This window comes from Pseudophryne corroboree, chromosome 1, assembly GCF_028390025.1.
Source record: "Pseudophryne corroboree isolate aPseCor3 chromosome 1, aPseCor3.hap2, whole genome shotgun sequence".
NCBI classification, from domain to species: Eukaryota; Metazoa; Chordata; class Amphibia; order Anura; family Myobatrachidae; genus Pseudophryne; species Pseudophryne corroboree.
The window spans coordinates 696,932,555-696,957,542 of record NC_086444.1 but is presented as its reverse complement, the minus strand read 5'-3'; the positions used below and the strand labels follow the sequence as shown (position 1 = coordinate 696,957,542).

Here is a 24,988-nt window from a genome sequence, read left to right as displayed (position 1 = left end):
GTGGCACCGTGGGATCTTGAAGTGGTGTTGCAGTTTCTTATGTCTCACTGGTTTGAATCTTTGAGTAAGGTTGAGTTAAAGTTTCTCACTTGGAAAGTGGTCATGCTTTTGGCTTTGGCGTCTGCCAGACGAGTGTCCGAATGGGCGGCTTTGTCTCACAAGAGCCCATATTTGATTTTTCATGTGGATAGAGCGGAATTGAGGACTCGTCAACAATTTCTGCCGAAGGTGGTTTCTTCGTTTCACATAAATCAACCTATTGTGGTACCTGTGGCTACGGATGCTGTGGCAGTCCCAAAACCTCTTGATGTCGTAAGAGCTTTGAAAATTTATGTCGCCAGAACGGCTCTTACTAGGAAAACAGAGGCTCTGTTTGTCCTGTATGCTTCCAACAAGATTGGAAATTCTGCTTCCAAGCAGACTATTGCACGCTGGATTTGTAATACGATTCAGCACGCTCATTCTTCGGCTGGGCTGCCGTTGCCGAAGTCAGTAAAGGCCCAATCTACCAGGAAGGTGGGCTCTACTTGGGCGGCTGCCCGATGGGTCTCGGCACTTCAACTTTGCCGAGCAGCTACGTGGTCGGGTTCAAACACTTTTGCTAAGTTCTATAAGTTTGATACCCTGGCTGAGGAGGACCTCATGTTTGCTCAATCGGTGCTGCAGAGTCGTCCGCACTCTCCCGCCAGGTCTGATGCTTTGGTATAGACCCCATGGTCCTTTTGGAGTCCCCAGCATCCTCTAGGACGTAAGAGAAAATAGGATTTTAATATCTATTGGTAAATCCTTTTCTCCTAGTCCGCAGAGGATGCCGGGCACCCATCCCAGTGCGGACTGTTCCTTGCAGTTGTATTGATACTGGTTATTTTCGGTTACACGAGGGTTGTGTATTAGTTATATTCAGCTTGTTGCTGTTGTTAGTTCATACTGTTATCTGGTTTCCTGCTGATCCAGTTGTACGGTGTGTTTGTGGTGTGAGCTGGTATGTCTCTCGCCCTTAGTTTAACAAAAATCCTTTCCTCGAAATGTCCGTCTCCCCTGGGCACAGTTCCTATAACTGAGGTCTGGAGGAGGGGCATAGAGGGAGGTGCCAGTTCACACACAGTAAAAGTCTTTTTAGTGTGCCCATGTCTCCTGCGGATCCTGTCTATACCCCATGGTCCTTTTGGAGTCCCCAACATCCTCTACGGACTAGGAGAAAAGGATTTACCGGTAGGTATTAAAATCCTATTTTTATATACTTTGCTATTTTTAGCTTCTATTAAAATTCTTCACCTCTTCCTGGAGATCTCTAACTGGTTCCAAACTTTAATACCTACAGTAATTAATGCCTCTACATATGACTCAACATCATCATCCTCCTGCTCATCAAGATCCTCTCTCTTCCAGTGAATCAGTTACTGGGCCAGTGTCTTCTTGAGGTCTGTGTGGCTAAACACAGTCCCCTGGTTGTGACAGAATTTCTCCAGATCCATTCTAGATATATTTATTCAGCATTGCACAGCATACCATTAAATTTACTCCACTGACTACATCTTGACAGTCTCAGTTGGCTGCTCACAAAGCAGTGCCTTAGGGTACTTCCATATACCTGGCTACTGTGTCTCACCTTGGTTTATTTTTCTCATATTCCCCATTGCCTAGTCAAAGAGTGATCTCGCTGTCCCTGTAATGAAATGTGAGGGAACAGGGTTCCTGAGAACTCAGATAGACACCAGAAAAAGATTCAGTGCAGTTTTATTTAGTACACCAGGTACACTTCAGTAACATGGAAGTTCAGTAGTATAACAGACATGATAAAAAGACATCAGGTAGGCACAAAGTTTGGCGAGCATTGCCTCTTGGATCAGCTCTGTTTCTTTCCTTCTCTCGCTCTCGCTCTCTCTCTCTCCTGGTGTGAATTGTATGTGCCTTCACTCTGTCCGTCACAATGGCAGACAAGGGATCGGCTAATAAGGCACCACAAAAACTATTTATCTATGCTAAGTGTAAAAATAAAAAAAAAAGCTCACACAGACAATTCCTCCCTTTTGTGAAGCATGTGCTTCAGAGCTTATGTTAGTTAATCCGTCCCAAGATGCTAATTTGGCGGTAGCGCACACAGGAACCATCTCACAATTACATAATGAGGTGTCTTCTTTACGAAATACGGTTAAGGAGATTCCTCAAAATGATGTACTTTCTATTGCTACAGAACCACCCTGGGTGGCAGGTCTTCTCTCTCAGGACGAAGCTGAAGAGGACGATCGTGAGTTGGGCGAAATTACTGACCCAGACGAAGTTCCACAGGAAGCTTCTCAGGGGGTTGAACCTCTTATTTTAGCTATAAGGTAAGTTTTGAACACTTCCGAGACTACGACACCGGATTCACCATATACTGCTTTATTTGGAAGAAAGCAGCGTTCATCGGTCACTTATCCTTTTTCCAAGAAACTGGATGATCAGCTGACGGAGGCTTGGAAACACCCGGACAAGCGGTTTCAGATGCCTAAATGTTTTCTAAGTATTTATCCATTTCCATCAGCTATGACTGATAAATGGGAGATGTTACCTCGAGTGGACTCCTCTCTATCCAGGTAGTCCAAAAAGACTGCATTACCTGTTCTGGGAGCAAGACCCGTCTGACCGGAACCTGGACACCATGTTGAAGTCCATCTATTCGGCCGCAGGTGTCTCACTTAGGCCAACCTTGGTGAGTTCCTGGGTGAACAAGGCAGTGGAGCATTGGGTCACTAAATTGATAAAGGAATTACAAGAGGAAGTTCCGTTTGAAGTATTGATCTTAGTGGAACATATTAAGGAATCAGCTATATACCTAGGAGAAGTGGCTAGAGATATCGGACAAGTTATCTCGAGAATCTCAGCAGCAGCTATTGCAGCCAGAAGAGTTCTTTGGCTTCAGACATGGCAAGTTGACGCGGAGCCAAAAAGAGTGGCGGAAGCACTTCCGTTTACAGGTGACATTCTTTTTGGAAAAGAACTAGACTCATTAATTTCTCAGGCTACGGGTGGTAAATCTACCTTTTTACCAACCCTTCCGCGACCACCTAAGCGCTCTTAAACTGGAATTCCTTTCGTTCCACTCAGCCTTTTAGAGGACGCGGAAGAACTACACCCTTGCCACACTCTTGCCATCATTGTCCATTGATGGCACGACTATCTCCTCTAGTCCCCAAGTACGCTGTCTTGGCGTAATCCTTGAATCCTCCCTCTCCTTCAAACCACACATTCAGCTCCTCTCACAAACCTTTCATTTTCATCTCAAAAACATTTCCAGGATCAGACCCTTTCTCACCCAGGATGCCACCAAGACCATTATTCACTCACTGATTATTTCCAGAATGGATTACTGCAATTTCCTTCTAACTGGCCTCCCTGACCATTACCTCTCTCCACTCCAATCTATCCTCAATGCTGCAGCCCGGATCATCTTCCTCACCAAACGCACTACATCCACCTCCCCTTTCCTACAAGCCCTTCACTGGCTTCCCTTCCCTTTCAGAATCCAATTCAAACTTCTCACACTCACAAAGCACTCACCCACTCCTCTCCCATTTACATCTCTGACGTTATCTCCCTTTACTCTCCCACCTGTCCTCTTCGCTCTGCTAATACACGCCGACTCTCCTGTCTTCTGATTACTTCCTCCCACTATTATCACCAAGATTTTTCTCATGCTGCTCCCTTTCTCTGGAATTCTTTACCTCTCCCCCCTCAGACTCTCCACCTCCCTACAGAACTTCAAACGGGCTCTTAAGACCTTTTTCTTTACCAAACCCAGCCAAATCTCATCCTAACAATCTGTCCCATGCTTGGTCTACCCCATCTGTGTCACCCCTGTCTGTCTGCCCCTCCCCTTTAGAATGTAAGCTCTCATGAGTAGGGCCCACTTCCCTCATGTGCTTATCATTTTCTTTCTTTAATAATCCTCAGCTGCCCATATTCTGCAGTTTTTTTTGGCCACCTTGAAACTTATCTCTATGTCGTCTACTGGTGTAGTTATGCTTAGTTACCCTGTTCTTATCCTATATTGTCTTCAACTGTAAGTCACTGTCTTCCTGTTTTCAATTATATGCATATGTACTCTGTAATTGGGCGCTGCGGAATCCTTGTGGCGCCATATAAATAAAGGATAATAATAATAATAGTAGAGGTCGCAGCAAGCAACCAGTTGCTGCTCGTCGTCAAGACCCATAGTCTGCAGAAAATACTGTGGCATGACGGTCTCCCCTCGCACCAGGGCCCAAATACGGTGGGAGCGCGGCTTCGAAACTTTCAGGATACCTGGTTCGAGATATCAGACAATGTGTGGATTCACTATATCATCTCCCAAGAGTAAAAGTTAGATTTCGTATTTTTGCCGCCAAAGAAATATTTTACGACAAGACTTCCACTTCCTGACAAACGTTTGGCCCTTCAAGGTGCAATACAGTGCTTGGTAGAATCGGCTGTGTTAATGCCGGTACCACTGCTTCAACGAAAGAAGGGTTACTATTCCAATCTTTTCGTAGCACCAAAACCAGACAGTACTGTACGACCAATTCTGAATCTGAAATCGTTAAATCAGTTTCGGTCTTATTACAGGTTCAAGATGGAATCGCTCAACTCAGTGATCTCGAGCCTGGAACCCAAGGAATTTATGATATCTCTGCACATTAAGGATGCATATCTCCACATTCCGAACCACACCAAGCGTTTTCTCAGGTTCGCGATTCAACAGGATCATTTTCAGTCCAGATCCTTAACATTCGGTCTGTCCACAGCCCCCAGGGTGTTTACTAAGATCATGTCAGTGAAAATTGCTAACCTCAGATCATTGGGAGTCACAATAATACCATACCTAGATGATCTCCTCCTCAAAGCTCCATCAGATCTCATTCTCCAGGAGCATGCTCTATTAACATACAATGTATTAGTGGAACACGAATGGATAATCCATTTTTGGAAATCCAACTTTCGGCCATCACAGCATATCCAGTTTCTCGGTGTGACCTTGGACACCAACGTCCAGAAAGTTTTTTTTCTGCGTCAAGGCAAAGCTCTGGGTATACAGAAACTGGTCCAAGCTGTCCTCAAGCCAAGGCTGGTATCAGTCCATTTATGTATTCGTTTGCTTGGGGAAATGGTAGCAGCTTTTGAAACTCTGGAGTTCGGCCATTTTCATTCACATCCTTTCCAGCTGGATCTGTTACAGCAATGGCCAGGGTATCATCTACACCTTCAACAGTTAGTTTGACTGACTCCAGAGACGTGACTTTCGCTTCTTTGGTGGCTCCAACTGCACAATCTCATTGCAGGCAGGCGGTTCGGTGTATGGGACTGGACGCTCCTAACGACGGATGCCAGCCTCAGGGGATGGGGTGTGGTTGTGTTGGACTTCCATCTTCAGTGCCATTGGTCTCCACAGGAATCACTATTGCCAATAAATGTGTTGGAACTGAGAGCGATCTACAATGCGCTGGTAAAAGCTGCCCAAATTCTTTGATCCAAGGCGTTAAGCGTTCAATTGGACAACACGACTGCTGTAGCGTACGTAAACAAACAGGGAGGAACTCGCAGTCGCCAAGCGATGCGAGAGGTGACACGCATTCTTCAGTGGGTCGAACGCAACAATGTAGTCCTCTCTGCAGTATTCGTTCCAGGAGTAGACAATTGGGAAGCAGACTACCTCAGCCGTCAGGATCTACATCCGGGAGAATAGGCACTTCACCCAGAGGTGTTAGACGCTCTGACACAGTGCTGGTGGTGTCCGGAGGTGGATCTCATGGCGTCCCATCTCAATCATCAGCTTCCTTGATACATCTCCAGAACATGGGATCCTCAGGCGGAAGCTGTAGACGCTCTGGCCGTACGACCTAGTATACGTGTTTCCTCCGTTTCCTCTATTGTCTCGAATTCTCAAGAGAATCAAACGGGAGTCAATCACAGTGATCTTGGTAGCATCAGATTTGCCTCAGAGAGCTTGGTTTTCAGACCTGCACCTTCTGCTAGCGGACTATCCTTGGCCTCTACCTCTGCAAACGGATCTACTCCAACAAGGGCCCTTCGTGTATCCAGATTTACCATGACTACATTTAATGGGATGGCTCTTGAGACAGACATCCTAAAACGCAAAGGTATACCGGAATGTGTAATTCCCACGATGTTTCGTGCAGGAAAACCTGTCTCGGCAGCCCATTACCATCGCATCTGGCGTTCTTATATCTCTTGATGTGACCGAAAAGGGTTTCAATAAGATTATTTTCGTCTCTCACAGTTCTTGCCCTTTCTTCAGGCAGGTTTAGATTCCGGACTTCGTCTAGGATCCCGGAAAGTTCAGGTATCTACCTTATTGATTTTCTTTCAGAGACGCCTGGTGCTCCTACCGGATGTGCAAACTTTCCTACAAGGGGTCCTTCGGGTACAACCCCCGTTTGTTCCCCCTACAGCTCCTTGTGACTTGAATCTGGTGCTGGATTATCTGCAGTCACCCTGTTTTGAACCCTTGGAAGACACAATATTAACTATCTTACTTGGAAGACTGATTTTCTATTAGCCATGGCTTCAGCCCGAAGGGTATCTGAATCAAGTGCCTTGTCTTGTATGCCTCCCTACTTGATTTTTCATCCTGATAGGACTGAGTTGAGAACACATTCTTCCTTTCGTCCCAAGGTCGTGTCGGGTTTTCATCTCCATCAACCAATTGTGGTACCGTCCTTACAGGAGGACTCTGGGACACCTTCTCTGGATGTAGTGAGAACGTTGAAGATCTACGTGGAACGGACATCACTGTTACAAAAGACTGATGCTTTATGATCTTCCATGGCGAGGATTGCCTGCTGGATTCGGTTGACTATTCATCAAGCATATCTACGTCAATCTAGGCAACCTCCATTATCCTTTGCGGCCCACTCTACACGCTCAGTTGTGTTTTCCTGGGTCACTAATAGGGGGGTTACCATGTCTCAACTCTGTAGAGCAGCCACTTGGTCCAGTATTCATATATTTTCCAAGTTCTACAAGTTTGATACTTTTGCGGCTTCATCTTCACAGTTTGGCCATTTTTGTTTTGCAAGTTCCTCAGCGATCTCCCGCCCAGGGGGGAAACTTTGGGACGTCCCCACGGTCTTGAACTTGTGCCAGTGTCCTCTAGTGGCTGACAGAAAAAGGAGGATTTTGGTATTTACCGATAAATCCCTTTTTCGGAAGCCATAGAGGACACTGGCCGCCTGCCCGTTGCTGCTCTCTTGCCTTCATTGTTGTTCTGTTCTGTTTTGATTATGTGCTCTCTTCTCTCGTATAGTTCTGTTCTCTTGTTCCTGTCTCCTCTCGGCTAATTCATAACTGAGGGATGATAGGGGATAGAGGGGGGAGGAGCCTGTTTCACTTCTTGGATTATTTAAAGTGCCAGCTCCCTGTAACCCACCATCATCACCCCACGGTCTTGAAGTTGTGCCAGTGTCCCCTATGGCTTCTGAAAAAGGGATTTATAGGTAACTACCAAAATCCTCCTTTTCACAATTAGTAATTCCACCCAGCAATCTTCCCTAATATTTGCACTGACTATAGAGCCCTTGGCATTCCTAATTCATTCTAATCCAGATATAAAGGGAATATCGGTTGGGGATACTGAATTTAAGCTATCATTATTCGCTCGTGATGTCTTACTTAGCCTTTCCTTCCCACTTACATCTTTTCCCAATTTGTTTCAGACTCTATCTTCTTATTCTCTCTCTCTTCTCTGGTTATCGTATTAATTACTCAAAATCAGAAGCTCTCTCCCTTTGCATATTAGAGAAGAGACTAAGTCCCTGATAGCTAAAATTCTTACCTTTACCTGGCGCACCAATTAAATATCTAGGTATATTTATTACAAATTCCTATGGATCTGTATACAATTTTATATTTGATACAAACTCTTCTGGTGCATATTCCTTCTGATGCCTTAAATCTGGGATAACCCGGATTTTCCTCTGGGCTCTTCCTCTCTTTGGTCACATTCTTGGTTTCAATTGCTGGGACGCCTCAGGTTTGTCTTTGATTTCATCGAAGGCAACTCTTGGTGCTCCTTACTTATGTTAGTCCATAAGTATCAAAGACCTGCTTTTTATGAATATTTACAATTACATTAATTTTTAAGTCCATTACCTAAAACATGGGTTTTCCGGCAGCTTACACCTTTCGAAAGAGTGTGTCTATATTCTTCAATGAGACGGGGTATTATATCAGTTTTATATGGTTTATTCTGTTCTTTAAATCTGGATTCTATCCTTCCTCATTAAAGTAAATGGGAGGAGGATCTGGGCCCACCTCCAGGAGTGGATGCTTGGAGAATTATTAGGCAAAATGTTGCACAGTCCTCTTTATGTTCATTGATTAAAGAAAACAAGTACAAAATTTACACCGGCTTGTATTAAGTATCCTCTAGGTTGAATAAAATTTTCCTTTCATCCTCTCCACTGTGTTGGCAAGGGCGTGGCCGGAAGCAGGACTTCATTCATATCTGGTGGAATTGCCCCCAAATCCGCCCATATTGGACTAATATTGAGTCCCTCTTAGGGAGTATACTCCTAAATCATGTTTTTCTAAGCCCTTGGACTGCTTTTGTTAGGACTACCAGTCTACAGCCTAAGTGTATATAGTAATAACCTTATACTTCAAATTCTGCATTCAGCTAGGTGGGCAGTGGCTAACTCTAGGAAGCAGCCATCACCACCTCCTATGCACGTGGCTCTGACTAAAATCTGGTTCATAGCTACAATGGAGAAGATTACTTCATCCTTACATGGCAGATTGGATACATTTTATGAGATTTGGGAACTGTGGTTTAACTATGCTTCAACTCCTAGTTTTTCCAACTGGCCATGGCCATTTTTCTTCTCTTTTTTTTTTTCTTCCTATTTTCTATATGTTTCTTTGTGTTCTTTTATTATGTTAACATTTTTATGTAAAAACTTTCCGAATTTCTTTACTTAAATGGCCTTTGGCCATTGTTTTTGTGATCTCAGATTGTATGTTTGTGTGCTTATAATCATGTATTCGACCTTACAATAAAACCAATCCTTAGTCTACTTCAAATGTATCATCTATCAGGAATTGCGATATCCTGTCTGTATTTCAGAATACTGTCCAAATTTCAGCATCAGAAATGACTTACAAATACATAAGGGAACAAAGTATTAAAGGTTCCACAATTAAATAAAAGTTGATTTTATGTGCTCTTACTTGGGTATGACACCAAATATGAATGATAAGATGGCAATAATGTGACACGCTTATTCCAATTTATGATAGCGCCAGTCCTACGCCACCATGATTGGATGCGGTTACGTGGCCGGCACACGGGGATCCCGGTGGTCAGCATACCGACGCTGGGATACCGAACACTGACAATGCCGCCAGCCACAATACCGGCTAACAGGGGCTGTTCCCACTCGTGGGTGTCCATGACACCCATAGAGTCGGAATAGAACCTGTGGCAAGGGGCTTTGCTGCGCTCGCCCCCCGCCAGCATTCTGCTGCCGGGATCCCGTGCGCCACGTAAACCCCACTGATAATGATGTGCAAACTAGAGTACTTGATGTCATAATTCATGTATTTCCTTCTTAATGTCAGAATATTGTTTTGTAACTTCCTTCAGATCTGACAGCTCCTTCAACTTCATGGCTTTCTTCTTTGTGTGTGGGGCACAGTTTGTCCTATCAGTTATCCAGGCCATTGGGATTTCAGGATGGGGAGCCTGGTGAGTCTACTCTATCAAAAGTACCTCTGTGTTCATCAACCATAATACCTTTAAATTAATTTCCTGTATATATTTCATATTCTTGTCTATTTTAAAACAATGAATGAATTCCCATGAGAGGAAAAATGTAATCCTTGGCTGAAAATAAGCTTTGTAGTTGCCTTTAAAACTTTGTTTATTTAAAAAAATAATAATTATGTATCGGTGCAGTGGGTGCCACAGGATGCTGGTCCAGGACCAAATCAAATTATTTATGGTCAATGTAATTGGCAAACTAAGAGCTGGTGGCTGTCAATAATAAATATGTGGACAACCGAAGCACAACCCTGTACACCAACTCATAACTGAACCTATTGGAGAGGTCAGTGTCTTCCACAAGATCAGTGCATATATACCCTCTATTGCTGATCTGGATGGCAACAGGTTGTGCGATCATCCGAACGAACAGAACATAAAGTGATTATAGGGGATAATCCAGAGTTGATCGCAGCAGCAGATTTGTTAGCAGTTGCACAAAACCATGCGCACTGCAGGAGGGGGGGGGGGGGGGGGCAGATATAACATGTGCAGAAAGAGTTAGATTTGGGTGGGGTGTGTTCAATCTGAAATCTAAATTGTAGTGTAAAATTAAAGCAGACCGTATTTACCCTGCGCAGAATCATTATAACCTACCCAAATCTAACTCTCTCTGCAAATATTATATCTGCCCCCATCTGAGTGCACATGGTATTGCCCAACTGCTATCAAATTTCCTGCTGCGATCAACTCTGAATTACCCCCATAGAGCAGTACTTTGATCCTGGCTCTACTTACAACTGAAAAAGCAGAATGTGGATGTGCAATAGTTTACTGTAGGCAACCAAATAGGTTTAATTTAAATGTAATAGACACTAGAACTACCAAATTAGTAAACATAATGCAGGAGAACCAGTTAAGCACATGTGACCCAACACCTTGAGTCTTACTGGCATATTATACTAAAAGAGCTTACACTTATAGTACATATACCTTAATTGAATCCTCATAGAGCATACAAGAACGAAGAACTACAGTATATGATGAAATATTGTATTGATGTGGTCAATAGAAAGTTGACCTTATTGGTAATGGATGTATGTGACATAGAAACCTAGAATTTGACGGCAGATAAGAACCACTTGGCCCATCTAGTCTTTCCATTTTCTTTTTTTTTTTTTAACTATATTCTTTCCTCATACCATATTTGATCTTTATTTTTTTGTAAGGATATACTTATGTCTATCCCAAGCATGCTTAAATTGCTCTACTGTACCACTCTTCATGGTATTGTCGGTTGAAAAACTCATTTGGGATAGTGCAATAATATACACTTGGTTCTATATGGTAATTTTATGATTTTTTTAATTGTGATAAATAAAGATATATGTTTTTATTCATAAACATATCATTCATCTTTGTTATCTAGGCGCCTTTTTTGCACATATTCATCTATTCTTCTGGCTGCTTCAATATTTAGGGATAAGGTGTTCCCTTTTGGTATATGTGACGGCTGCCTTCCTAACATTTATAGCGCACTTTAAACATAATATATCCTTTTTGGTTGAAAAACTCAACCAACCAGGTTCAGGGATACAGGGGGTCATTCTGACCTGATAGCACGCTGCCGTTCTTCGCAGTGATCAGGTCAGAAGTGCGCCGGCGCTGCAGTGCGCCGGTGGCTGTCATTGCCTAGCGATCGCATCTGACTGATTGACAGGCAGAGGTGGTTGCTGGGCGGGAGGGGGCGGCACGGCAGCGTTTGGCCGCCATTTTGTGGGCGCGGTACGGCCAACGCAGGCGTGGCTGGACTGTGCGGGGGGTGCGCCGCAGTGGCTGCGTGACGTCAGACGCAGCCGCTGCGACCCAGGCCGCGACGATTAGCTCCCAGCCAGCACGCAAAAGCTGCGCTGGCTGGGAGATACTCCTGAAGTGCAAAAGCATCGCCGCTGTCCGATGCGTTTGTACTTCTGCGGGGTGGGGCCTGACATGCGGGGCGGACTAGCCCTGTGCCGGGCGTCCCCCCGCATGTCAGTGTGCCTGATCGTAGCCCTACAAAATTTTGCAGGGCTACGATCAAGTCTGAATTAGGCCCACAGTGTGTTAAATATGGAGACTGACACAGGACATTTCAAAACGATTAAAAATATATTTATCCAAGTTACAACAATGAAAACATACAAGTAATAACAAGTTATATTCAGTAACAATAATTAAAAGAATAAGAAATACGCAGCTGTTTTTCAGATGTTTAAGGACTGTCCCTGAAAATGGTCATGGATTATAAGTAGTTTCAAATAAATTTGTTTCAGTCATCTTCAGGGTCCCATTTTAGAACTCCGTCTGAGTTAATAAGCTGTAGTCAGTTTGTAGGAAAACTAATACCCCTTTTCCACTAGCTTTAAAACACGGGTAAATGCGCGGGGCGCGCATTTACCTGTGTTTTTTCCTAGTGGAAACGGCCCCCTCTGCAAATTCCCGGATCAAGTGATCCAGGAATCCTACCCGGTATCTTGCCGGGTTGAACACGTGTTCAACCCGGTAAGCTGTGTAGTGTGAACGGAAGCCGTGTCGATGTGACACGGCTCCCGTTCACAGTGAATGGAAGGGCGGCGCTGGGAGTTCATGTGATCTCCCAGCGCCGCCCCTGCTGCATCACTAGCAGCGTCACCAACCCGGCAATATGCCGGGTTGGTGAGCGCTGTGGAAAAGGGAGCTGTTGCACGGGTCGCAGCCGTGTCAGGCTCCTGGCTGCGACCCTTGCTACAGGTGGTAAAGGGGTATAATTCCGCTGCAGACAGAACTGGCTCCATTCGGAACTGATTTGCTATGTGTAAACCTATAGGCTTTATAGCACTTTAGGAACACTCTAACATAGTCTTAAAAGATATTACTTTCAGTGTCTGTGAAGCTGGGTGCAGTAGTCGTTCACGTAGGTTAATTTATCTTAAACCTGACATGTTACCCTTTCACACACATAGGAACATAATACCACAAACAGCATACTAGATGGTTTCCATCTCCGATACTAATAATAGGAACATATATTTATTGTAATCAGCCAGCCTAAAAGCTGTCTACACTCCCCACTCACTATGTATTTTCACACTAGGTCAAAGGTGAAAAACCGCTTGTTACTTCAAGTGGAGTTCTATTTCTAGCTGGTGCCTATGTGTCTGCAAAGCATGGATATCATATAAAAGTACATATATACATACCTCCCAACATGACCGTCTCCAGGAGGGACACAATGCTCTGCTTCTGGACTTTCCTCTTAATGTATGATTGCTGGCACCTGTGTGGAACAGGGTAATGGATAAGAAAGGTGTTTCAGCATAGGTGATGGCAATCATACATTAAGAGGGAAGTCCAGGAGCAGAGCATTCTGTCCCTCCTGGAGAGGGTCATGTTGGGAGGTATGTACAGGTTGAGTATCCCATATCCAAATATTCCGAAATACGGAATATTCCGAAATACAGACTTTTTTGAGTGAGATAGTGAAAACTTTGTTTTTGATAGCTCAATGTACACAAACTATGTTTAATACACAAAGTTATTAAAAATATTGTATTAAATGACCTTCAGGCTGTGTGTATAATGTGTATATGGAACATAAATGAATTGTGTGAATGTAGACACACTTTGTTTAATGCACAAAATTATAAAAAATATTGGCTAAAATGACCTTCAGGCTGTGTGTATAAGGTGTATATGTAACATAAATGCATTCTGTGCTTAGATTTAGGTCCCATCACCATGATATCTCATTATGGCATCTAATTATTCCAAACTACGGAAAAATCCCATATCCAAACTACCTCTGGTCCCAAGCATTTTGGATAAGGGATACTCAACCTGTATATATAAAATGTCTCAGCATAGTCAAAAAACGCCCCATACAGATGGGAGGCTATTCCACTTATCCCCTACCCATTTTGTGAAGTAATTTCTCTAACGTCCTAGTGGATGCTGGGGACTCCGTCAGGACCATGGGGAATAGCGGCTCCGCAGGAGACAGGGCACAAAAAGTAAGCTTTTAGGATCACATGGTGTGTACTGGCTCCTCCCCCTATGACCCTCCTCCAAGCCTCAGTTAGGTTTTTGTGCCCGTCCGAGCAGGGTGCAATCTAGGTGGCTCTCATAAAGAGCTGCTTAGAAAAAGTTTTTTAGGTTTCTTATTTTCAGTGAGTCCTGCTGGCAACAGGCTCACTGCTACGAGGGACTTAGGGGAGAGAAGTGAACTCACCTGCGTGCAGGATGGATTTGCTTCTTAGGCTACTGGACACCATTAGCTCCAGAGGGATCGAACACAGGCCCAGCCATGGAGTCCGGAGCCGTGCCGCCGACCCCCCTTGCAGATGCCGAAGTTGAAGAGGTCCAGAGGTCCGGAAACAGGCGGCAGAAGACTTTCAGTCTTCATAAGGTAGCGCACAGCACTGCAGCTGTGCGCCATTGTTGTCGGCACACTTCACACCAGCGGTCACTGAGGGTGCAGGGCGCTGGGGGGGGCGCCCTGGGCAGCAATGTATAATACCTTTTTCTATGGCTAAAATACATCACATATAGCCCTTGAGGCTATATGGATGTATTTAACCCCTGCCATATATCGCAAACTCCGGGAGAAGAGCCCGCGTATTCTCCTCAGCACACAGCGCCATTTTCCTGCTCAGCTCCGCTGTGAGGAAGGCTCCCAGGACTCTCCCCTGCACTGCACTACAGAAACAGGGTAAAACAGAGAAGGGGGGCATATTTTGGCGATATTTTTATATATTAAGCGCATATAACAGAAACAACACCTTTTAGGGTTGTTTATATACATTTTTATAGCGCTTTGGTGTGTGCTGGCAAACTCTCCCTCTGTCTCCCCAAAGGGCTAGTGGGGTCCTGTCTTCGATAAGAGCATTCCCTGTGTGTCTGCTGTGTGTCGGTACGTGTGTGTCGACATGTATGAGGACGATGTTGGTGTGGAGGCGGAGCAATTGCCGGTAATGGTGATGTCACCCCCTAGGGAGTCGACACCGGAATGGATGGCTTTAATTATGGAATTACGTGATAATGTTAGCACGCTGCAAAAGTCAGTTGACGACATGAGATGGCCGGAAAACCAGTTAGTACCTGTCCAGGCGTCTCAGGCACCGTCAGGGGCTGTAAAACGTCCCTTACCTCAGTCAGTCGACACAGGTACCGACACAGATGAATCTAGTGTCGACGGTGAAGAAAGAAACGTGTTTTCCAATAGGGCCACACGTTATATGATCACGGCAATGAAGGAGGCTTTGCATATCTCTGATACTGCAGGTACCTCAAAGGGGGGTATTATGTGGGGTGTGAAAAAACTACCTGTAGCTTTTCCAGAATCAGAGGAATTGAATGACGTGTGTGATGAAGCGTGGGTTAACCCCGATAGAAAACTGCTAATTTCAAAGAAGTTATTGGCATTATACCCTTTCCCACCAGAGGTTAGGGCGCGCTGGGAAACATCCCCTAGGGTGGATAAGGCGCTCACACGCTTATCAAAACAAGTGGCGTTACCGTCTCCTGATACGGCCGCCCTCAAGGATCCAGCTGATAGGAGGCTGGAAACTACCCTGAAGAGTATATACACACATACTGGTGTTATACTGCGACCAGCAATAGCCTCAGCCTGGATGTGCAGTGCTGGGGTGGTGTGGTCGGATTCCCTGACTGAAAATATTGATACCCTGGATAGGGACAGTATTTTATTGACTATAGAGCAATTAAAGGATGCTTTTCTTTATATGCGAGATGCTCAGAGGGATATTTGCACTCTGGCATCGAGAGTAAGTGCGATGTCCATATCTGCCAGAAGAAGTTTATGGACGCGACAGTGGTCAGGTGATGCGGATTCCAAACGGCATATGGAAGTATTGCCGTATAAAGGAGAGGAATTATTTGGGGTCGGTCTATCGGATCTGGTGGCCACGGCAACAGCCGGAAAATCCACTTTTTTACCTCAGGTCACCTCCCAACAGAAAAAGACACCGTCTTTTCAGCCGCAGTCCTTTCGTTCCTATAAGAACAAGCGGGCAAAAGGACAGTCATATTTGCCCAGAGGCAAAGGAAGGGGTAAGAGGGTGCAGCAAGCAACTACTTCCCACGAACAGAAGCCCTCCCCGGCTTCTACAAAGCCCTCAGCATGACGCTGGGGCTGTGCAAGCGGACTCAGGGGCGGTGGGGGGTCGACTAAAGATTTTCAGCACACAGTGGGCGCGCTCACAGGTGGACCCTTGGATCCTGCAGGTAGTATCTCAGGGTTACAAGTTGGAATTCGAAAAGTCTCCCCCTCGCCGGTTCCTAAAGTCTGCTTTACCAACGTCTCCCTCAGAAAGGGCGACGGTATTGGAAGCCATTCACAAGCTGTATTCTCAGCAGGTGATAGTCAAGGTACCCCTCCTACAACAGGGAAAGGGGTATTATTCCACACTATTTGTGGTACCGAAGCCGGACGGTTCGGTAAGACCTATTCTAAATCTGAAATCCTTGAACCTGTACATACAGAAATTCAAGTTCAAGATGGAGTCACTCAGAGCAGTGATAGCGAATCTGGAAGAAGGGGACTTCATGGTGTCCCTGGACATAAAAGATGCTTATCTGCATGTCCCAATTTACCCTTCACACCAAGGGTATCTCAGGTTCGTGATACAAAACTGTCATTATCAGTTTCAAACGCTGCCGTTTGGTTTGTCCACGGCACCTCGGGTCTTTACCAAGGTAATGGCCGAAATGATGGTTCTTCTACGAAGAAAAGGCGTATTAATTATCCCTTACTTGGACGATCTCCTGATAAGGGCAAGGTCCAGGGAACAGCTGGAAGTCGGAGTAGCACTAACCCAAGTAGTGCTTCAACAACACGGGTGGATTCTGAATCTTCCAAAATCTCAATTGACCCCGACGACACGTCTGCTGTTCCTGGGAATGATTCTGGACACTGTTCAGAAAAAGGTGTTTCTCCCGGAGGAGAAAGCAAGGGAGTTATCCGAACTTGTCAGGAACCTCCTAAAACCAGGAAATGTGTCAGTACATCAATGCACAAGAGTCCTGGGAAAGATGGTGGCTTCTTACGAAGCAATTCCATTCGGCAGATTCCACGCACGAATATTTCAGTGGGATCTGCTGGACAAATGGTCCGGATCGCATCTGCACATGCATCAGCGGATAACACTGTCACCAAGAACAAGGGTGTCTCTTCTGTGGTGGTTGCAGAGTGCCCATCTGTTAGAGGGCCGCAGATTCGGCATACAGGACTGGGTCCTGGTGACTACGGATGCCAGCCTACGAGGCTGGGGAGCAGTCACACAGGGAAGAAACTTCCAGGGCGTGTGGTCGAACCTGGAGACGTCTCTTCACATAAATATACTGGAGCTAAGAGCGATTTACAATGCTCTAAGCCTGGCAAAACCGCTGCTTCAGGGTCAGCCGGTGTTGATCCAGTCGGACAACATCACGGCAGTCGCCCACGTAAACAGACAGGGCGGCACGAGAAGCAGAAGAGCAATGACAGAAGCTGCAAGGATTCTTCGCTGGGCGGAAAATCATGTCATAGCACTGTCAGCAGTGTTCATTCCGGGAGTGGACAACTGGGAAGCAGACTTCCTCAGCAGACACGACCTCCACCCGGGAGAGTGGGGACTTCATCCAGAAGTCTTCCACATGATTGTGAACCGTTGGGAAAAACCAAAGGTGGACATGATGGCGTCCCGCCTCAACAAGAAACTGGACAGATATTGCGCCAGGTCAAGAGACCCTCGGGCAATAGCTGTGGACGCTCTGGTAACACCGTGGGTGTACCAGTCCGTGTATGTGTTTCCTCCTCTGCCTCTCATACCAAAGGTACTGAGAATTATACGGCTACGGGGAGTAAGAACAATACTCGTGGCTCCGGATTGGCCGAGAAGGACTTGGTACCCGGAACTTCAAGAGATGCTCACGGAAGAGCCGTGGCCTCTACCGTTAAGAAGGGATCTGCTTCAGCAGGGACCTTGTATGTTCCAAGACTTACCGCGACTGCGTTTGACGGCATGGCGGTTGAACGCCGGATTCTAAAAGAAAAGGGCATTCCAGAGGAAGTTATTCCTACCTTGATTAAAGCCAGGAAGGAAGTGACCGCACAACATTATCACCGCATTTGGAGAAAATATGTTGCGTGGTGTGAGGCCAAGAAGGCCCCAACGGAGGAATTTCAATTGGGTCGATTCCTACATTTCCTGCAGGCAGGATTGTCTATGGGCCTCAAATTGGGGTCTATTAAGGTTCAAATTTCGGCCTTATCGATTTTCTTCCAGAAAGAATTGGCTTCAGTGCCTGAAGTACAAACCTTTGTCAAAGGTGTACTACATATACAGCCCCCGATTGTGCCTCCAGTGGCACCGTGGGATCTCAACGTAGTTTTGGATTTTCTCAAATCCCATTGGTTTGAGCCGCTCAAATCGGTAGATTTGAAGTATCTTACATGGAAAGTAACCATGCTACTGGCCCTGGCTTCAGCCAGGAGAGTATCAGAGTTGGCGGCTTTATCGTACAAAAGCCCATATCTGATTTTCCATTCGGACAGGGCAGAACTGCGGACGCGTCCTCAGTTTCTGCCTAAGGTGGTTTCGGCTTTTCACTTGAACCAGCCTAATGTGGTGCCTGCGGCTACTAGCGACTTGGAGGACTCCAAGTTGCTGGACGTTGTCAGAGCATTGAAAATATATATTTCAAGGACGGCTGGAGTCAGAAAATCTGACTCGCTGTTTATCCTGTATGCACCCAACAAGAGGGGTGCTCCTGCGTCTAAGCAGACGATTGCTCGTTGGATCTGTAGCACAATCCAACTTGCACATTCTGTGGCAGGCCTGCCACAGCCTAAATCTGTAAATGCCCACTCCACAAGGAAGGTGGGCTCATCTTGGGCGGCTGCCCGAGGGGTCTCGGCATTACAACTTTGCCGAGCAGCTACGTGGTCAGGGGAGAACACGTTTGTAAAATTTTACAAATTTGATACTCTGGCTAAGGAGGACCTGGAGTTCTCTCATTCGGTGCTGCAGAGTCATCCGCACTCTCCCGCCCGTTTGGGAGCTTTGGTATAATCCCCATGGTCCTGACGGAGTCCCCAGCATCCACTAGGACGTTAGAGAAAATAAGAATTTACTTACCGATAATTCTATTTCTCATAGTCCGTAGTGGATGCTGGGCGCCCATCCCAAGTGCGGATTGTCTGCAATACTTGTACATAGTTATTGTTACAAAAATCGGGTTATTATTGTTGTGAGCCATCTTTTCAGAGGCTTCTTCGTTGTTATCATACTGTTAACTGGGTTCAAATCACAAGTTGTACGGTGTGATTGGTGTGGCTGGTATGAGTCTTACCCGGGATTCAAGATCCTTCCTTATTGTGTACGCTCGTCCGGGCACAGTACCTAACTGAGGCTTGGAGGAGGGTCATAGGGGGAGGAGCCAGTACACACCATGTGATCCTAAAAGCTTACTTTTTGTGCCCTGTCTCCTGCGGAGCCGCTATTCCCCATGGTCCTGACGGAGTCCCCAGCATCCACTACGGACTATGAGAAATAGAATTATCGGTAAGTAAATTCTTATTTTTCCTCATATTTCCTCTGAACCTACTTCCTTCCAGTTTCAGTGTATGTCCTCTTGTCCTAATATTTCTCTTCCTTTTGAAAAGTGTTTTCCCCCCGTACCTTGCTAAAATCCTTGATATATTTGAAAGTTTCTATCATGTCCCTCCTTTCCCTTCCAAAGAGTTCCAGTAGCTGCTCCATACTCTAATACTGAAGTGCAATGTATAATCCCCTAATGTAAGTTAAAGTGTGTACCAAATGTCTGATAGAGCACATGCAATGCATTTTGTTACATTTTCAGATTGTCCTCTTCCCTGATAGTATACATGAGGTATTTCTTGTAGTGGTTGATTCTCTTAAACTGTGCTCGCCTTCTAGAGAACATAAAAGCATGATGGGTGAACCTTGAGCCCCACTTATACCCCTTTCACACCGCACAAATAACCCAGTATCGACCCGGCATATTTCCGGGTCTACGCGGGTCAGTGTGCTGTGTGAAAGCGCCATGTTGGAAATTCTGGGTCGCCTGACCCGGCAATTCATCCCGGGAATAAAGCAGTGTTATACCGGGTTAAAAACCGGGTCAATTGCAGCGTAAACGGGCTCCCAGGACCCGTTTACTATAACAGGGAGAGGTCGGCGCGGAGATGATCTTATCTCCCAGCGCCATCTCTGCCCCCGCTGCCGGCTCCGCCCCCGCTGATATGACAACCCGAGTCGGGGAAGCCAGCAGCAGCATCCAATGCCGGATCCCACCCGGGTAGGACCCGTTTCCAATTCCCGGGTGGGATCCAGCATTGGCGGTGTGAAAGGGGTATTACACTGTGCAGTTACAATGTATAGCAGGCATTCCCGACCTCTGTCCTCAAGGCACACTTAAAGGTCCACGTTTTAGTGATATCCATGCTTGAGCACAGGTGACTTAATTGGTACCTCAGTTACTTTGATTTAACCACCGAAGTTGGGCATGCCTGATGTAGAGGAACGCACAATGGATAGATGTGTAAATGGCTGTGAGCACAAACGCTGACAACGGATCCATGGATCTCCACCATGACTTCTTATATTTTTACAGTTTACACTACATTGCCCTATGTATTTCTAATAGTAGTCCTAATACTGTAATAATTTAACAACTCGCCAACACTTCTTTCCGATAATTGGTTTTAATGTGTGCAGTTGTCATAATAAAATCTGCGGTTACTTACCACAGGCTTGTTTTTTCTCTTGTATTACAGTACATAAGTTCCAATCTTCTGATCTCTTTTGTCTGACCTCTCTTCTTGTTCACATTGCAGTGGCTGGCTGGCTGCGGTGACCTTTTTCAACAGTAATGTTGGGGCTGCAATAGTGATGTTATTCCCAGCTGTGATGTTTACAGTTAGTGCTGTGGTAACTGCTCTAGTATTGATTCGAGTAAGTACTTGTTTCTGTTCTATTTAAGTAGCATAAGAGGAAAGTATTTATATTTTAAAATGGTATAGAAAGATTGGAGAAAAAAAAACATAGTAGTTGCACGTTTGGTAATTTAATGCATATTATTATTATAATTATTATTAACAACAGTTTCTTATATAGCGCAGCAAATTCCGTTGCGCTTTACAACTGGGTAATGTATACAAGTAAATTCTAGCTAAATTTGCTTACTGATATCCTAATGTCAGTACTTTTAATGTATCCTTTAAAAACTAGTCTTTTAGACCCATCATTCACTGGGTCGCTAGCTGTTTTGACTGATGTTGCCAGTCACAATAGCTTTTCTTCCCCCCCTCTCCCCATCCGTACTCTCTTAATATAATAAAGGATGGATTAATTCATGAGTTATCAGCCAATCGATAAATAGCCTGTTACAGTAGTTACAAGCTCTTTTACAGTGAAGAGCTGTACGTAAGTGAAGAGCTGGACATAAAATATAAAACCATAGGCATTGTATAAAATGTCATGAATGGTTGCCATAACTCCTGAAAGCATCAGCCTGTGCTCTCTTTGTGTAAATAGTATAACTCTCAAACATGGAATTAGGGCACCAGAAGAAAATAGTTACAACTCCATGACAAATAGTTTTTTCTTTCATCCTTTACATTAAAAAAAATGTTTATGTACTGTAGATGTGTGCACAAATAGGAAGGGAGTTTTATACATCATTGACAAACTTCTAAAGAAAAATTATTTTCACACCAGGCTTTATTAATCTAAAATTGCTTGATTTCACCTTTTTTGTGGCAATCTCAGCCAGTTTGAAGATATAAATATTGCCTTTACTATACGGATCTTTGCCCATAGTGAGCTTAAATACAGAAGAGAAATTAATACAATTGTAGATGTGGCTAAACATAAAGATTAGTCCATCGGCAAAGATTATGATATTGAAAGATTTAAAGTAGTAGAAATGCTTAGTAAAATGTACTGTACTGCATTAACATGAAGAAGCAAAAAATTACCTGTAATACTCTTTTCTCAAAGGTGCATAGACTGTACAGAGGAGGAGGTGGAAGCTTCCAGAAAGCCCAAGATGAGTGGCATAGCGGAACATGGAAGAGTCCACCCACCCGTGAAGAGCAGTATTCTAATTTTGATGGGCCCACTTTGCCCCAGTACCCCACAGTGCCAAGCTATCCTGCAGGTGGACAGTGGCCTTGAACTCCCTTTTTCTGTTTTTTACAGTTACAAGATCTTCAGTGGCTCCTTGTAATACTGTTAACTCAAGATCCTCATAACAGTTCATTATGGCATACCTAAAATACTTTTGATAATCTGATATTATCAACCAGCAGACATTTATATGTTACACTTGGGACCATAGACATTCGTTTTTAACTCATCATGGGTCATTATCACATTTCATGAAAATGGTTTCCTCGCCATGATCCAGAAGCCGAACTCAAGATTAGTATCTGGAGCAAGAGCCAAAATATATTGTGATTTCAGGTGATGTCTTGGGTAGATGATAGCCACAAAGCTGCTTAAATCCAGCAAAATGTCTGTGCCTATAATAATGGCATACAATATAAAGAGGAATATGCTAAATTTAATTTATTTTTGCAAAGCATTCCAACAATTGTTTTTCTAAACATTCCAAATACATATTATTTAGCTTCTATACAGTTTTCATCTCTGCAGTTGCAATAAAGGACACCCCAAACTAATATTTTATATATATATATATATATATATATATATATATAAAATATTTGCTGCACCGTCTCCATTAGAAATTTTACATTCCTGTTTACTTTGCTGATTTTTGAGCAGATTTGTATACTGACTTCAGCTATAGGCCCTCATTCCGAGTTGTTCGCTCGTTAGTGGTTTTCGCAACGGAGCGATTTGTCGCAAACTGCGCATGCGCAATGTTCGCAGTCCGTTTGCGCCAAGTAAATTTGCCAAAAAGTTAGGTATTTTACTCACGGCTTAACGAAGAAATTTCTTCGTTCTGGTGATCGGAGTGTGATTGACAGGAAGTGTGTATTTCTGGGCGGAAACTGGCCGTTTTATGGGTGTGTGCGGAAAAACGCTGCCGTTTCTGGGAAAAACGCGGGAGTGGCTGGAGAAACGGGGGAGTGTCTGGGCGAACGCTGGGTGTGTTTGTGACGTCAAACGAAACTGACTGAACTGATCACAGTGGCAGAGTAAGTCCCGAGCTACTCAGAAACTGCAAAGAAATTTCTATTCGCAATTATGCGAATCTTTCGTTCGCAATTCTGCAAAGCTAAGATTCACTCCCAGTAGGCGGCGGCTTAGCGTGTGCAAAGCTGCTAAAAGCAGCTAGCGAGCGAACAACTCGGAATGAGGGCCATAGACCGAAACATTCAGCTGCTGCATTTTCAGTTGTAATGGCCGTGTGAAAAGATTTGTGATGCGTACAAGAGTGCCTTAATGCAGATGGTTTGCACACTGTGTGTACTGGGAATCGGAATCCTTTGTAAAACATCTCCATATTCTTATTGAAGAATAATATAGGATCAACTTTGTGTCTCTGAGAATCATTTCTTGGGTGGTGAATAATTACCTGTAAATGACAAAGATACAGCCCTTAATTTCATGCCAAATTATTGTCATTAGTAGTATTGGTAATGAATAATGATTCTACTTGCCATACAATTACATCGCCTTTCTCACAATGGGAGAGCTGTTACATACTAACTGAAGTTTGAACTATGGTGGTTCCATGCATTTTTAATACATTTTAATATACATGTAACACTAAAAATCATCTGGGTTTTCTCTGACGTCCTAGTGGATGCTGGGTACTCCGTAAGGACCATGGGGAATAGACGGGCTCCGCAGGAGACTGGGCACTTCTTTAAAGAAAAGATTAGGTACTACATCTGGTGTGCACTGGCTCCTACCTCTATGCCCTCCTCCAGACCCCAGTTAGAATCTGTGCCCGGCCTGAGCTGGATGCACTTAGTGGGCTCTCCTGAGTTCACTAAAAAGAAAAGTATTTGTTAGGTTTTTTATTTTCAGTGAGATCTGCTGGCAACAGACTCACTGCTACGTGGGACTTAGGGGAGAGAAGCAAACCTACCTGCTTGCAGCTAGCTTGTGCTTCTAGGCTACTGGACTCCATTAGCTCCAGAGGGATCGAACACAGGGCCCGACCTCGATCGTCCGTTCCCGGAGCCGCGCCGCCGTCCCCCTTGCAGAGCCAGAAGACGGAAGAAACCGGAGGAAATCGGCGGCTGAAGACTTCGGTCTTCAATAAGGTAGCGCACAGCACTGCAGCCGTGCGCCATTGCTCCCACAGCACACCACACGCTCCGGGGGGGGGGGGGGCGCCCTGGGCTGCAATTAATATACCTTTTGGCAATAAAAAGCACATAATACAGTGTTTAACACTGTATATGTGCAGAAACACCCGCCATTAACGTTATAAAAAGCGGGAGAAGCCCGCCGTTGAAGGGGCGGGGCTATCTCCCTCAGCACAGCCAGCGCCATTTTCTCTTCACAGCTCAGCTGGAAGGACGCTCCCCAGGCTCTCCCCTGCAGTATACACTACAGAAAGGGTAAAAAAGAGAGGGGGGGCACATAAATTTAGGCGCAAATTGTGATATAAGCAGCTATAGGGGGGAAATTCACTTTGTGTATAGTGTATATCCCTCTGTTATATAGCGCTCTGGTGTGTGCTGGCATACTCTCTCTGTCTCCCCAAAGGACTTTGTGGGGTCCTGTCCTCAGTCAGAGCATTCCCTGTGTGTGTGTGCGGTGTGTCGGTACGGCTGTGTCGATATGTTTGATGAGGACGCTTACGTGGAGGCGGAGCAGGTGCCGATAAGTGTGATGTCGCCCCCTGCGGGGCCGACACCTGAGTGGATGGATATGTGGAAGGTATTAACCGACAGTGTCAACTCCTTGCATAAAAGGTTCGATGACGCAGCTTTGGGACAGCCGGCATCTCAGCCCGCGCCTGCCCAGGCATCTCAGAGGCCATCAGGGGCTCAAAAACGCCCGCTACCTCAGATGGCGGACACAGATGTCGACACGGAGTCTGACTCCAGTGTCGACGAGGATGAGACAAATGTACAATCCACAAGGGCCATCCGAAGTATGATTACGGCAATGAAAAATGTGTTGCACATTTCTGACATTAACCCGGTTACCACAAAAAAGGGTATTATGTTTGGGGAGAAAAAGCAGCCAGTGACTTTTCCCCCATCTGATGAGTTAAATGAAT

General features: G+C 45.0%; 1 protein-coding gene across 2 annotated transcripts in view; it reads left to right on the top strand.

The window, feature by feature from the left end:
• Positions 1–23,285, top strand: part of SCAMP4 (secretory carrier membrane protein 4) — a 61,149-nt gene extending 37,864 nt beyond the window's left edge. For both annotated transcript variants that reach the window (XM_063914811.1, XM_063914812.1), the window contains exons 5-7: positions 9,620–9,721; positions 20,613–20,730; positions 21,778–23,285. In XM_063914811.1, coding sequence (XP_063770881.1) covers positions 9,620–9,721; positions 20,613–20,730; positions 21,778–21,954 — 397 coding nt within the window. In that variant the 3' untranslated portion in view covers positions 21,955–23,285. The remainder of the gene's footprint in view (positions 1–9,619; positions 9,722–20,612; positions 20,731–21,777) is intronic.
• Positions 23,286–24,988: the final 1,703 nt, after the last annotated feature.